Raw genomic sequence first — 12,888 nt, 5'->3', positions numbered from 1 at the left:
CCTGTGGGAAAGTAGACTATGTGATGTTTCTGTAACTTAAATTGATAAAGGGTTTCCACAATATGCACACACTGCATATTAGATATAATTTAGTATGAAAGAGTGGAGGTAAACTGATATTTGGTCCTAAAATAATCCTTTTTCTATTTAACTGAAGAAAAATCCTTTTTGATCAAAAATGCTCAAAACAGCATTGCCTATTCCCATGTTCACTGCCTATTCTCATGTACCAAATTTGCAAAAATACATTTGTGGTGAGGAATATATGAGCAAAAGGATTAGTGTTCACCTAATATCTGTAAGCATGCAAAATATGTTTGGATCAACAGATTGCAGTTCAACGTGAGGTAATTTAGCTGATCTCAGAAATATTTGAATGCAACTTTCATTGCATTCCACTGATCAGTTCGTTTAAGATCTGTGTAGTGTTCAGTGTTGTAGTATCATAGTCTCGTTTGGACACATGACATAGTTTCACATAAATAACTACTGGAAAGTCTAGATGATTTGTGATCAATTTAGGTTTAATGTAAAAGGATGTCCAAGGAATGAAAGGTCACTTCATTAACTTTTTGTTTTTGTTTCCTTTTTTTTTCCCTTTACATCATAATATATAAAAGATAAAAACAACTTGCTCTATTTCCATTAACAAAAAGTGAATAGAGAAGAAAAAGCAATTATTTGCAGAGTGCAAAATCCTTATGATAGTTTGGCAGACTTTAATTAAACCAATCTACCACACTGTGTTCATAAGACACTATGAAATAAGCTCTTATTTGTTAATACACCATACTGCTCACTGATAAAGGACTTCAAAAGTTGCAACTTATCTAGAAGTATGGAATTTATAATTCTTTGAAAGAGAAGCTATATATACAAAAAAAGTGTTTTGAACTTAGTTTTAAGAAAGTGAAGAGTTGACAATTCAACAGTTTTGTGCTGTCAGTATAACAATAGTATTTTGCAAGTATATAACATAGTAACTAAGGATCACTTTATTCTTTATTAGCTTAGCTCATCATTATGATGCTTCTGATGCTAGCATTATGATGCTAACATAGGAGAGTATTCAGATAAATGTATGAGAATTAAAATATACATATATTTAAGTTTTAAAGAATTGAAAACTGAGAATTAAAAAAACCTTACAAGCCTTTTGACTTCAGCTTGGAGTTACATGGAAGAGGGATTCAGGAAACCTAATGTCAGTTTTGGTCTACTGAAGAACACCCATCTTAAATACTTCATTTTATGAGTCTGTGTTTTACATCCATGCTTTCTGTGATCTGTTCAAATAGTATATTTAGCTTATGCCCATATTAAAGGTACAGACTGTTCCTTCTCTTCTAAACACTGGAATTTTCAAATCAGTGATAGCAATGCTTAACTTTGCCTTCTGGCATGTTTTCTTAGTGAACTTTGTCTTGTTTCCTTTTTTTTTTTTTTTAATTATTATTATTTTTACTACAACATCCCCCCTTTTTCTTCTCTTTGCCTTATATCTTTTTCTCACACTTCTTTCCATAACATTTTGTTTAATTTTGGCCTCTCTGTGAGACTCTACATTTGGAGCCGTACTGTGCCTTTGGCATAATCCTCTTTGCTGCCTGATGGTTGGAGTTTTATCCACCCAGGAAGCAGGTCCCCTGCTGCTCCAACGGAATTCCTGCTCCACACAGCATTATTGCATTTATTCTCCTCTTGAGTCAAGCTCTTGCTTTCCCCACTGAAGTAAGGGCAAAAGAAACCCCTGAAGCCCTTTGTACCCCAGGTGGGTCCACATTGAACAGGGATTACTGGCCTAGTGTCTCCAAATGGCTGAAGTGTGATGCCATCTGTGAAGTCTATTGTACCCATGAGATGAAAAATAATACATCACTTTGCAGAGTAAGCAATAAATGTATCAGCTTGCTATTTCTGCCACTTCATAGCAGTCTATTTTAAATGTATCTATAAAGCATTAATTCCATGAATAATGCTTTCTCTCTCTCAAATCACTACTCTAGAAGTCTTCTTTCACCTTGCAGTTCAAATGAAGACCTTAGCAAGCAAAAAATTGAATTGACAGATACCAGTCCATGCAGATTATAAATCAGGCAGTGATTTAAAAAGTCCTTCTTAAGATAAAGAGCAGTTAATATGTTTAAAAATAAAACTGCATTTTATAATACATGTATTTGTTTTTCATTTCAGTTTTTGTATATGTTAGACACAGAAGTCTTACCAATTTTTATTTTCTTTCTTAGTGTAATGACTCTAGGAAATTATAAGTAAGTGTAATAGTGTCTGAAGTGAACACAGGATCAGTAGCAGAGAACACAGACGTTTTGCCTTTAGGCAGATTAACTCTGGGACTTGGAAAAGTACATTCCCTGTTCAATACATGTGGTTTATTCTCTTCAACATCTACCTACTCTTTGGTAGTAGGTATAGAAAAGGGTTTTAGTGCTACTGACATAGGATAAAAGTTGGTAATTAGAGATGGAAAAATTTCTCATATATATGTCTTTGAGATACAATAACTCTTGTTTTAGTTATATTAACCAAAAGATAGCAGGAAAAAAGAAGTTGAACAGTTATTACCTTTAGAGGTAAAGATAATGTAGATGTGATAAAGAAATTAAATTAATACTTTGTTTTAATTTTAAACAAAGTCAATAATAAACTTTAGAGGCAAAAGCTGAAAGTCAATCTGAGATAGAAACAAAACTTGGAGTCTCATGTATGTAATTCAAGCAGGAACAGATAAGCATCATTGAATTCTGAGTGACACAGAAAAAGGCATTCCAGGTTTTCTTGTAAATAAACCTGGTAGGGCAAAAAATGCTGTTTTGTTGGAGAATAGCAAATATACTATTTATATTTAAGTAGCGGGGAAGACAAAGAAGAATGGATGAAGGCATAAAAATATGACCTCATTTTTTTTTATCAAACAGTAGAGCAGATTCTATATGAAAAATCAAGTTGCTGACATAAAGGGGAAAAAAAAAAAGAAGATGGGCTAAGATGGAAATCAAAATGGCTTTACTGAAAGGGGTTCATGTAAGCCAATCTGATACCTTCCCTTGAAAAGATAACCAGTTTCCTAGAAAAAGAAGATTAGTAATCTCGTCTCTGTGGACTTCAGCAAGCAGTTCGTACTTTGCCACCTGGAAAATTATTTGTTCATCTAAGGAAGATGGGGATTACTAAAGGAATTACAAAATATGTGAGAGATTCACTAAAATGAGGTGACAATGAGTGTTGTTGCAAAGGTAAGCATTATAAAAAGAGGGAAAGTTCAAGCCAAGCATCAGACTTAAGAATGATTTTGCCTTATAGTTTCACTCTGGTGCAGAGAATTTAAGTGTAATAATGAAACGTGATAATGAAAGAAATGCAACCATCATGAGTCTGGGGGAGGATTAGACTATGCTAGTTGAACAACTGGAAAAAATTTTAGACTGCAGCAATAAAAAACAAACAAAAAACAAGCAAGAACAATAATTTGTAAATTCAGTTAAGAAGTAATCAGATGGGAATTTGGTGAATAGTTACAATGGTTATGAGCACCAATGTGACAGGCAAATTTGCTACCACAACATAAGGCTGCAGCAAGTTGTGTGCTGCTGTGAGAGAACATTCATATCATTCAAGGATGTGTACATGAGACTTTATTTGAAAGATTGTTATATTATTCTGGTCAGACATATTCAGGCAGAATTAAGCTTAGACTCAGAGATTCAGAAAGAACGTTTTAATAACTATGGGATATAGAGTTAGCTGTGCAAGAGATGACTGAAAGGGCTTTGCTCATTCAGACTTAAGGCTCTAAGAAACATGCTGTGGCAGGCTAAAATTGGATGGCAGAAGATGTTACTATCCTCAAGCATAATACCTGAGCCTCCTTTGACTCACTGTGTGAACCACTGCTGGTATATTAGGGTAAACCAAAACTGGAATTGTTTTAGTTTAATACCACCCAGCTGAAGCCTGCAATAGCACATGAGCTCATTCATAGACATATCAATAACCCTGCCCTGAAGGCTCTAAAGCCCATCAGAGGGGCGGAGCAGATGGATGAAGGTGGTAACTATTCCTGCCATCTGGTTTAAGTCACTGCTACATGAGCCTCTGACAGAGCCTTAAGAAAATAACTGGTGAGAAGAGATTTCATTGCTCTTCATAAACATATTGGAATAAATACTAGCAAAAAAATATCGGAGAGCTATGCTGATATAATAGGAATTAATATACCACATATATATTAGGCTAAAAAAATGAAGAAAAAAAATAGATTTCAACCCTATGGATGTATGAAGTGATGTAAAAATATCCTACTAGATTTGAAGTGGGGTTTCATCGTTTAGAAAAGGAATTGTATGGATTTTTCCTTTTAGTATGTTCCTGCACTCCTAAGAAAGGAGAAAATGAAAAGAAACAACAATAAAACTGTGTGCCAGGCTTCATGGTCTGGTTTCTTACCACTGGATTAAACTATTAGTAGCATTATCTACACCAATATAAACTATGTCCTGTAAGCTGTTTAAAGAGCAGCCCAAACCTCTCAGCGTGATGTTTGCGCACCACAGGCATCTAAGGATATCAGTACTTGCTGTTCTGTTTTTCTGTAAGCATGTTTTTTTTTTTTTTCCTTGACATGGCAGTATTATCCAGTTTTCAAGAAAGTCCAGACTGCTGGGTTAAGATGGTAAAATATAACTTAAGTACATAAGATTTTTATTATTATAGTCCTTCTTATAAGGCTGTATTCATTTATTTGTTCAATAGGCTAACATGTCAGAATTTTAATAAATGTATTACGGAAGTAATACGCAAACCATATAGGGGTTTGCATTATTGAGACTTTTAAGGTAGATTAATTCTATGTTACTCTACTCATTGCCTTCAAAGATATTATCAAATTATATTTCCGAACACTGCTTACTAGAAATAAGTCAATGCACATAATTGAAAAGAGAACAATAATATCATTATACTGTCTTGCAATGAAGAAGTTCTCTGCTCCAGGAACTGCATAGTATTGTAGTAAACAGCGTTAAAATGCAACATTTTTATTATTACAATGTTTGTGCTAGAGTGATTGATGCAGTTAATAAATGGGAGAATTTATATTTTAATTTTCATTATTACTGGTAGTAGGTATATGTTTATGATTGATTTACAACATTTTTGTGTTTTTTAGAAGGAATCGATTATGAAATAGTTAAGCATATGTGATTTTTTATTTTTATTTCTAAGCTACTGGTTGTGGGTATGAATGAATTCTTTTCAGGGAAAAGAGCATAGACACCAGTCATTCTTCAATCTCTAATCAGTGTCCTCTGTGAGTCAGTAGGCCTCTAGTGCTTACCATGAAGAGCGGTTGATACGTCACTCCATATTACAGTAAAGTGTGACTGTGAACAGAACATAGGAAACAATAATACCCTTATGCTAGTAAGTGATGGGATTCTCCAGAGAAGGCCTAAGTGTTCAAAATGCTTTCCCAGGCCTACTGTTAGCAGGACATCAATAAACCAGAGGGTTTGTAAAGATAATGAATGATATATGTTATTTTATCAACGTTACACTTGTAGTGATGTGTTTAAATGATATTAGTTTATTTTTCTGTTATTGATACAAAGTGGCATATTTAGTTTTCATGGACTTAATTTACCTCTTGCCTAGCATGCAAGGAGTCAGTAGTAGCTGCAACGATGTTGCAAAACCAGACCCAACTGATGTGAAGTAGTTAAGGATACGGCCAATTGTGTTTAAGCAGAGTTAAATGAGAACACAGTCATGTTAAACTGTGTACTATATCTAGGTGTCTTATCCTTTTAAGTTGATTTAACTATTTATTTTTTTTAACTTTCATAACCAGGAGTATTAATAGATTTTCTTACATGAAAGTAGGATATATCTATTAAAGAAATTCTGACGGCTAAAAACTATGCATCTCTTTATGATCTTATGTAGCATTCCTTATTAATCTCCTCTTCAGAAAACAAACAAGCAAAAAAAGTTTTTTAATCTGTTTGTATCTTTTGAGTATCTTTTTACCCTGTATATGGCCTTTAATGATTCAGCAAATACTGTACAAATGCTACTGCAAATAAAGACTTTTTATGAATATTTACTGATCAATTTCATTTTGTGTAAGAGTATGAGAATTAGAATTTCAGCCCAAATTTGTATTCCTCATCCAACACATATATTCTAAGGAAATATAATAAATATATTTCCTGTAGTTCCCCATATCCTGTTTGCTTTCTGTCACAAACTGAAAATGAAGCTGTGTGTAAAAGAAGTTTAAAAATAGGTTAGAAACATCTTGTGAAATGTAACAGGAAATCTATCAAGATATTTTTTATCGGTATTTGCTGTAGTGGGCAAACCCGAGCATGTTGTGTCTTTCAGCTTCATTTAAGATACATTGAATGTTGCAGAACTTGTAATGTCTCACAGTTTTAGTAATACACACACATCGATCAGATCAATATATAACATGTACTGCAATCCATAACATATTTACAGACTCATTCATGCTAAGTGAACAACATGAGTGACAAAAAAATTTAACGACAAAAGTTGCTTGCAGAAGTTAATCATTCTAAGTTGTAGCAGTATGTTATGGCTGTAAAGCATACGTTATACTCTATACTCTTACTGTAAAAGTGTGGCCTCCCACTAGTTTGATAAAAATAATTACATGTAATAGAAAATACATATCACTAATACTAAAAGTTCACTTGGAAGAGAAATGATATGCAAGGAAAAAAAAAGAAACAGATATAAATACCACTGAATAAATTTGGGTTGGTTGGTAGAGTAATTTTCAAATACTGTAGCAATGAATTTCTGGAACAGATTCCCACTGAAATATTCATGCAAGAAAATTGTAATCTATCAAGGAAATACATGAGATTATGCCTATGATAAACAGAAACTGTATGGTGAATTTAAGAAGAAGCTTCCAGACATGTATTTCTGTATTATGCACTGGATTAGTGGAGGCTCCTTGCTTATGAAAACTGAGGTAGGGACTTTCAAGTCTTCATTTAACTCATTTTAGTGTATGTGCATTTCCACACTGGAAAATGGGAAGAGGAAAGAAACAGCAGTATCAGTTTCTGGGAAACTAGCAAGATTCTTCAGCTGCAATAGAAAAGTGAGGAAAACAGTAGCTCATTTAACAGAAATTTGAAGACGGAAAAAAAAAAGTATTTTTCTTATTTTTCTATCAGTCATTAGAATAGCAGGATGAGTTTGTCTATGGATGCAACTATACCACTGACATACAGCCCAGGAAGGGTTTTCTTATAGCTGTGAATTTTCCTTGAGTCTATATTTGGAGTCCTGCTGTACACGTTTTAGTGCACCACTGATCCTTTTGAAGCAGGTTCCTTCCAGCATTGTTGTCAGGGTGTCAGGTGGTTTGTAGCATTTGCCATGCAGTAGCTAGATCCTCTGTCAATTTGATCTCCTTGCCTGCATAATATATGCCTAGGATTGGCAAGTGGTACAGACTTAATTGCTGGTAAAGATGCAATGTAAAGACAAACAGCAAATCCCACTGTCATCCTTCTTCTTTGTACCAAATCAGCAGGTAATATAAATACACCCACTGAGACCTCCATGATCATTTGAATTTGTGAGGACATACTGTATTGCATTTTTGATTTAAAAAAAAAAATAAAATTCATCACTTGGTCTACTAGTGTCAGACAATTTACTGTTTACTGAATGTTATGTTTTTACTTTCCTGTCTTTCCTCTTGCATTGATTTATGACTTGATTGATTATTTGACAAATAGCATGAATATCTCTCCTAGAAGAGACCTCTGCTTATAGAAGGGAATATTACACTTATGAACCTTTTCAGCCTCAGAAATATCCTATGAATGCTCCCAATTCGTGTTTTCAGCTTGGAGAAGGCTATTTAAAATGTTAGTAGATCTCTGTTGATTACATACTCGACAAGTTTACCATTCCAGTGAATTTATTCTCCTTAAAGTTAGCTAAATTTATTTTTCATATGAATTTGAATAACTGTTGAGGTTAGCAACTTTGAAGTACTCAGCATTCCTAAATGATAGATAGATAGATCAATTGATTGATAGATTGATAGATGCATTACCTACATTTCTATAAAGCTTGTATGGCTCTCCTATCATTTTTGCTGTTTAGACAAGCTAAGATAAAGAGAGATAAAGAGATTTGCATATAATTGGATTGATAATGATGAAAAATTTTACTGAGGCGTAAATATATTCCTTCTGCAACCAAAGCAGAATGTTTTGCTTACTTGTCCCAGATGGCTTCCTGTAAGAAGATCATATTTAGACTGGGGAACAGACGTTACTTATTTGAGGACATTTGGGAGTCTTTTATGGATTATGTTCATAGAGCAAAAGCTGCTTTGTAAAGATCCTTGACATTGCTTTTCTACACTTGTGTAAATTGGTTTTAACTTTGTGTGTGTAATAGATCAGAAGTGATTCATTAAAATGTTTGAAAATAAGGAACTAGTAGTGAATGATATGAAATAAATATAAATTAATAATACAAAAATACTGGAAAAGCTGAAAAGACTATCTGGTGAATGCCAACGAAATGTGTTACGTAACTAACACACATCAGGTTAGTGGGTTTTGTGTAGATGACTTGTCTCTGAGTGATAATTTAAGAGCTATTTTAGAAGAATATATTGGACAGAAACCTCACTTTATCATTAGATGTGTATTTTATGTGTCATTTACTTCATAAACTTATTGATCACAGTAGTTCAAAGAAAATGTGTCTTCACTTAGTTCTCCATTTTCTTTATGTCCACCTTGTAGCATAATAGTTTATATCTGGCATTTTGACTAACTTGCATTTTCACAGAGTTATCATTATATATTGTATACTGCCCTCTAAATCTTGCTCCCTTACTCCTTTCTTTTTCATGTGCTGGGGAGGGGGGTGAGGGATGGGGTAGAAGATATGGTGCCTATTTTTTTTCTTATAAAATTACTGCTCTTTCTTTCAACTAACTAATACTGTTAGTGACTTAGTGCACTATTTATCCAGTCACTTCATGGAGAAGAGTTATGTTTGGCACTGATATTCTAAACACTTACATTGTTTTACTCTGTTCACAGTAACTAGAAGGAAGAAAGGAAGAAGGAATGAATCTTCACTCAGTTTCTTTATTCTGTGATCAAAAGCCATCCTGTTACTGGACAAAGTTCAGTTAATTCCCTTTATTTTTGTTAAACAATATATAATGCTATTCTCATTGTTTTCACTGCCAAATAGTTAATTTATGGAATATATAATATATGTATATATATCAGACATAAGAGAGAGAAGAGGAATCTTTTTACTCACTTATAAGATCCATGATACGGGATTACGTTAGCTAAACCCTACTCACATCCTGATAAGCAGACATTTTTGTATTTTTTGTAGGTGGATACAATGCAGACTACGCAGCACCCTGGCCACATTGAGGAATCATGTAAAATGAATGTATGTGCTCGTAAGTGAATTATTTATGAAATGATACTCCAACACTAAGGAATGTTGGATCACATAATACATGAACTCTCTTTACTCTCATATTAAGAAATTGATTCCCAGGGGGCAGGGTTACTGCAAAACTAAGTGGACCTTGAAAGCAAAGCTATCTAATAAATAAATAAATAAATAAGCACATAATGAATCACAAATAAATAAATATATAAATGAACGAACCACCAAAACTGAAAACAAGAGATTCAGATTACATTTTGGACACACCTGGAAAGGCATTAAGCAGAGTCAAGAATCCAAACCAGAGATACAAACAGTACGTGACAAAGGTTTGGTAAGCAGAAGTGATTGTAAGTGGAGGCACAGGATCAAATATCATATAATTTAGGAGTATGAATAGGATGAAATAAAAAAATCACAATTTTCTGCTTTGTTCCATCTTTGAAAAGGACTGAAATTTGATTAGGTGATTGTTTCAATTAGTAACTGGGAGATGAGTGTGAACAAGATTGAATTTTGAATATTTGAATGAAGGAAGTATTTGTGAGTTGTTGAAAAAAAAATTAACAACCCTGATGATGTGCTAGATAAAGAAAGAAAATATTTTATACCTCAGAACTGGATTTCTGGAAAACCAGATAACATTTTATCATTTAAAATCTTTGTACTACTTGGGAACAGAGCGAGGGAGAGAAATTAGGGGAAACATTCATGGATCCTTCAGATTTTGCTGAAAATACATCTCTACAAGGAAATTGAGGTAGATGCAGTGAAGAAACCAAACTAAATGACTCTACCAGTGAATAGGGAAATCACCAGTCACCTGAATGTATATACATATGCATACTGTTTGGTTGTTAAACACAAGTTAATGCTCTTGGCTAGAGAACTCTAGACTAGAATTGTGCCAAGGATTGTACAATTGCCAATATCAAAACCACATGTAGGGAAAACCTCTTCAGCTCTGCAGTCACTGTTAAGCTGTTTAGAGGCTGTGGTTCCAACTCCAATTTAATTTATACATATATTATTTTTTATATTTACTATATATATATTTGGACATATATATATTTGGATCACTGTATATTATATCAACTTATGATTTAGAGAAAGGAAAGGCTGAATATTTTCTCTTCAATAACTGCTGCATTCTTCTTCATTATAAGAAAGAGCAAAAGAGAATATTTTAAGTACTAACATTTTTTCAGCAAGTTTTTTTTTTTCCTTATGAATAAAATGTTACTTCAGCTATTCAAATTTCTGGTATACTTATCCTTCCTGTGTGAGGGAACTGTATTATATTTGTAACTAAATAGTGTATTATCACTTGCCTTCCTTCTTAATATGGCTTTTCAACTCTATGAATGACAATGCTGAAAAACAACTTTTTCTCTCCTCCTTGTTATGTATTTATGTCTGAATTAGCTCACTCTTTGTGTTTAACCCTTCAAAACAGGCAATCTGATACTTTTTCTTTCCACTTGGGGTAATTAGTTCCAAGTGGAAGAATTTATGATAAAAAGAAAGAGGCTTTGACCTCTTTATTGTACTGAGACATATTATCAAAATTCTAAGTCTGCATACTGCTACTATATTGATTTTGTTTTCTGCGATCAAAATCAATGAACAAAATTAAAATTAAAAAAATCAATTATTTTATTTTTGAATTCATTCAGTTTTTCTCTATGTACTTTGATTATTTAACCTTGATTGCTAGTCTGGAACTCAGTGATAGGAATAAACATTGTGACTTTTAGTAATTCTGCATAAAAGAGACCCATGGACACTAATAAAATACAAGAGAAAAGAAATGAAAAACAAAACATACAGGAATGAGAAGGAAAAAAATATAAGATGAAATCAAGAAAAGCATCATTCCCAGTTGGAATGCATTGTTCAGGAATATCAAAGAATCTATAAAAATTAGCACCAACAGTTTTGTCCAAAAGTTCAGCACACAGATTGTTTTCTTTGCATTTTCTAGTCCTTTTCTTTATTTCAATAGATCATATTTTGTGAGTTCAGAGCAGTTGTAAAGGTCAACTAAATATGAAAAAAAAAGACAAAGTATTTAACATGTAACATTTCACAGAAATAAATGCATTAAGTATGCAAATATATTCGTGAAATGCTAACCTTTTTTCTTAATATAGACATTACATTAGTACAGGAAAAAAGAGTTTAAGCTGGGAAGTGTGAAGAAAAATGTTAAGGACCCGTGGTCAGATTCTTATCTCAGATACGGCAACTCCATATTTCAATAAATTTTTTCTGCAACCAGGAATGAAATCAAAATTGTGTGCTCTGTGTTCATTGCAATTTCATTCTGCTATATTTAATTTTCTGGTCAAAGCAATTACCAGCAGAGGATCCTTGAAAAATATTGTGCCACTACTGTAATTTTCAGATTTCACAGAGTTTAGCAGCCAAGCAATTTGTATGGAATAAAAGCACTTTTATATTGCCTCCTGCTACAACACCAATGGGGAAAGGTCAGCAAAACAGTAGGAGACCAAATGAAGGATTCTTTCTTCTGTGACATCAACTTGCAAGATACTGGGAGTTTCAAAATTACAAGTGGGGATATAGCTTTTTTCATCTGTTTCTTTCCTCTGTGCCTCCTACGGCTGCTTCATTGTTGGGCAATGTCTTTTTTCTGTCAGAATGAGGGAGCAAAAGCTTTTTTGTGACAAGTGGCATTCTGCTTTTTGTTTGCCATTGTCCCGCATGGATGAGGAAGAAAACCACATCCATAATGTCTCATTTTCCTAGTTTCCGTCTACTCATTTGCCTTACTCATATGAACAGGTCAGATAAACTCATTGAGACTGCCTGTATGAGTCTATGCAACTTTTCTGTTAGCGTCAGATGACCTTCATGTTTCTTTTATACAAGGCAAAGAACAAGAAATGTCAGTAGCAAATTGTTAGGAAAGATGTGATATGCAATTGTTTTAACTATTTAAAATGCAAATTAGCTAAATTATTAGTAGGAATGATATAGGAATGTCAACCAATGGGAAACTGAGCTACGTGGCACAGCTCTTCTGTTCCTAATGGCTGTGCTTCTCAGGACTGTGCTGTCACAGGTTGTGAAGGCGCTCTCACTGATGCCAATGGCAAATCTAAATGTATCTGGAGAATTAGGTACAGTCTCCTCAGCAGTACTCAACTTGCTAACCTATCCATCAAACCTAAAGTAAAGGATAAAACTAGGCAAACTTTGGCTGCCCAGCCTACTTTTTAGTCTAAGATTGAGCAATATAATTTAATTTAAATAAATTGTTTTTGTGAAGGTTTATTAAACAGCTTAAAATCTTCTCTTGAGATTTCTCAGGCTTATTAAAAACCTCTGTCCCTGCTCTTCCTGCAAGCTTCATTTAGGCAC

General features: G+C 33.6%; 1 protein-coding gene and 1 long non-coding RNA gene across 9 annotated transcripts in view; one reads left to right on the top strand and one right to left on the bottom strand.

Moving 5' to 3' along the window:
- Positions 1–12,888, top strand: part of PCDH7 (protocadherin 7) — a 284,971-nt gene that overhangs the window by 45,667 nt on the left and 226,416 nt on the right. For 4 of the 7 annotated variants that reach the window (XM_040554826.1, XM_040554830.1, XM_040554827.1 and 1 more), the window contains exon 3: positions 9,439–9,498. The exons of the other annotated variants lie outside the window; for them this stretch is intronic. In XM_040554826.1, the coding sequence (XP_040410760.1) occupies positions 9,439–9,498 (60 nt within the window). The remainder of the gene's footprint in view (positions 1–9,438; positions 9,499–12,888) is intronic. 7 annotated transcript variants of the gene reach the window in all.
- The window catches only part of LOC121069092, a 54,294-nt gene that overhangs the window by 31,663 nt on the left and 9,743 nt on the right, over positions 1–12,888 (bottom strand). The gene's annotated exons all lie outside the window — the stretch shown is intronic.

Source organism: Cygnus olor, chromosome 4 (assembly GCF_009769625.2).
Source record: "Cygnus olor isolate bCygOlo1 chromosome 4, bCygOlo1.pri.v2, whole genome shotgun sequence".
Lineage (NCBI taxonomy): Eukaryota > Metazoa > Chordata > Aves > Anseriformes > Anatidae > Cygnus > Cygnus olor.
Note: the sequence above shows the minus strand (reverse complement) of the source record. Positions and strands in the feature narration are given on the sequence as shown.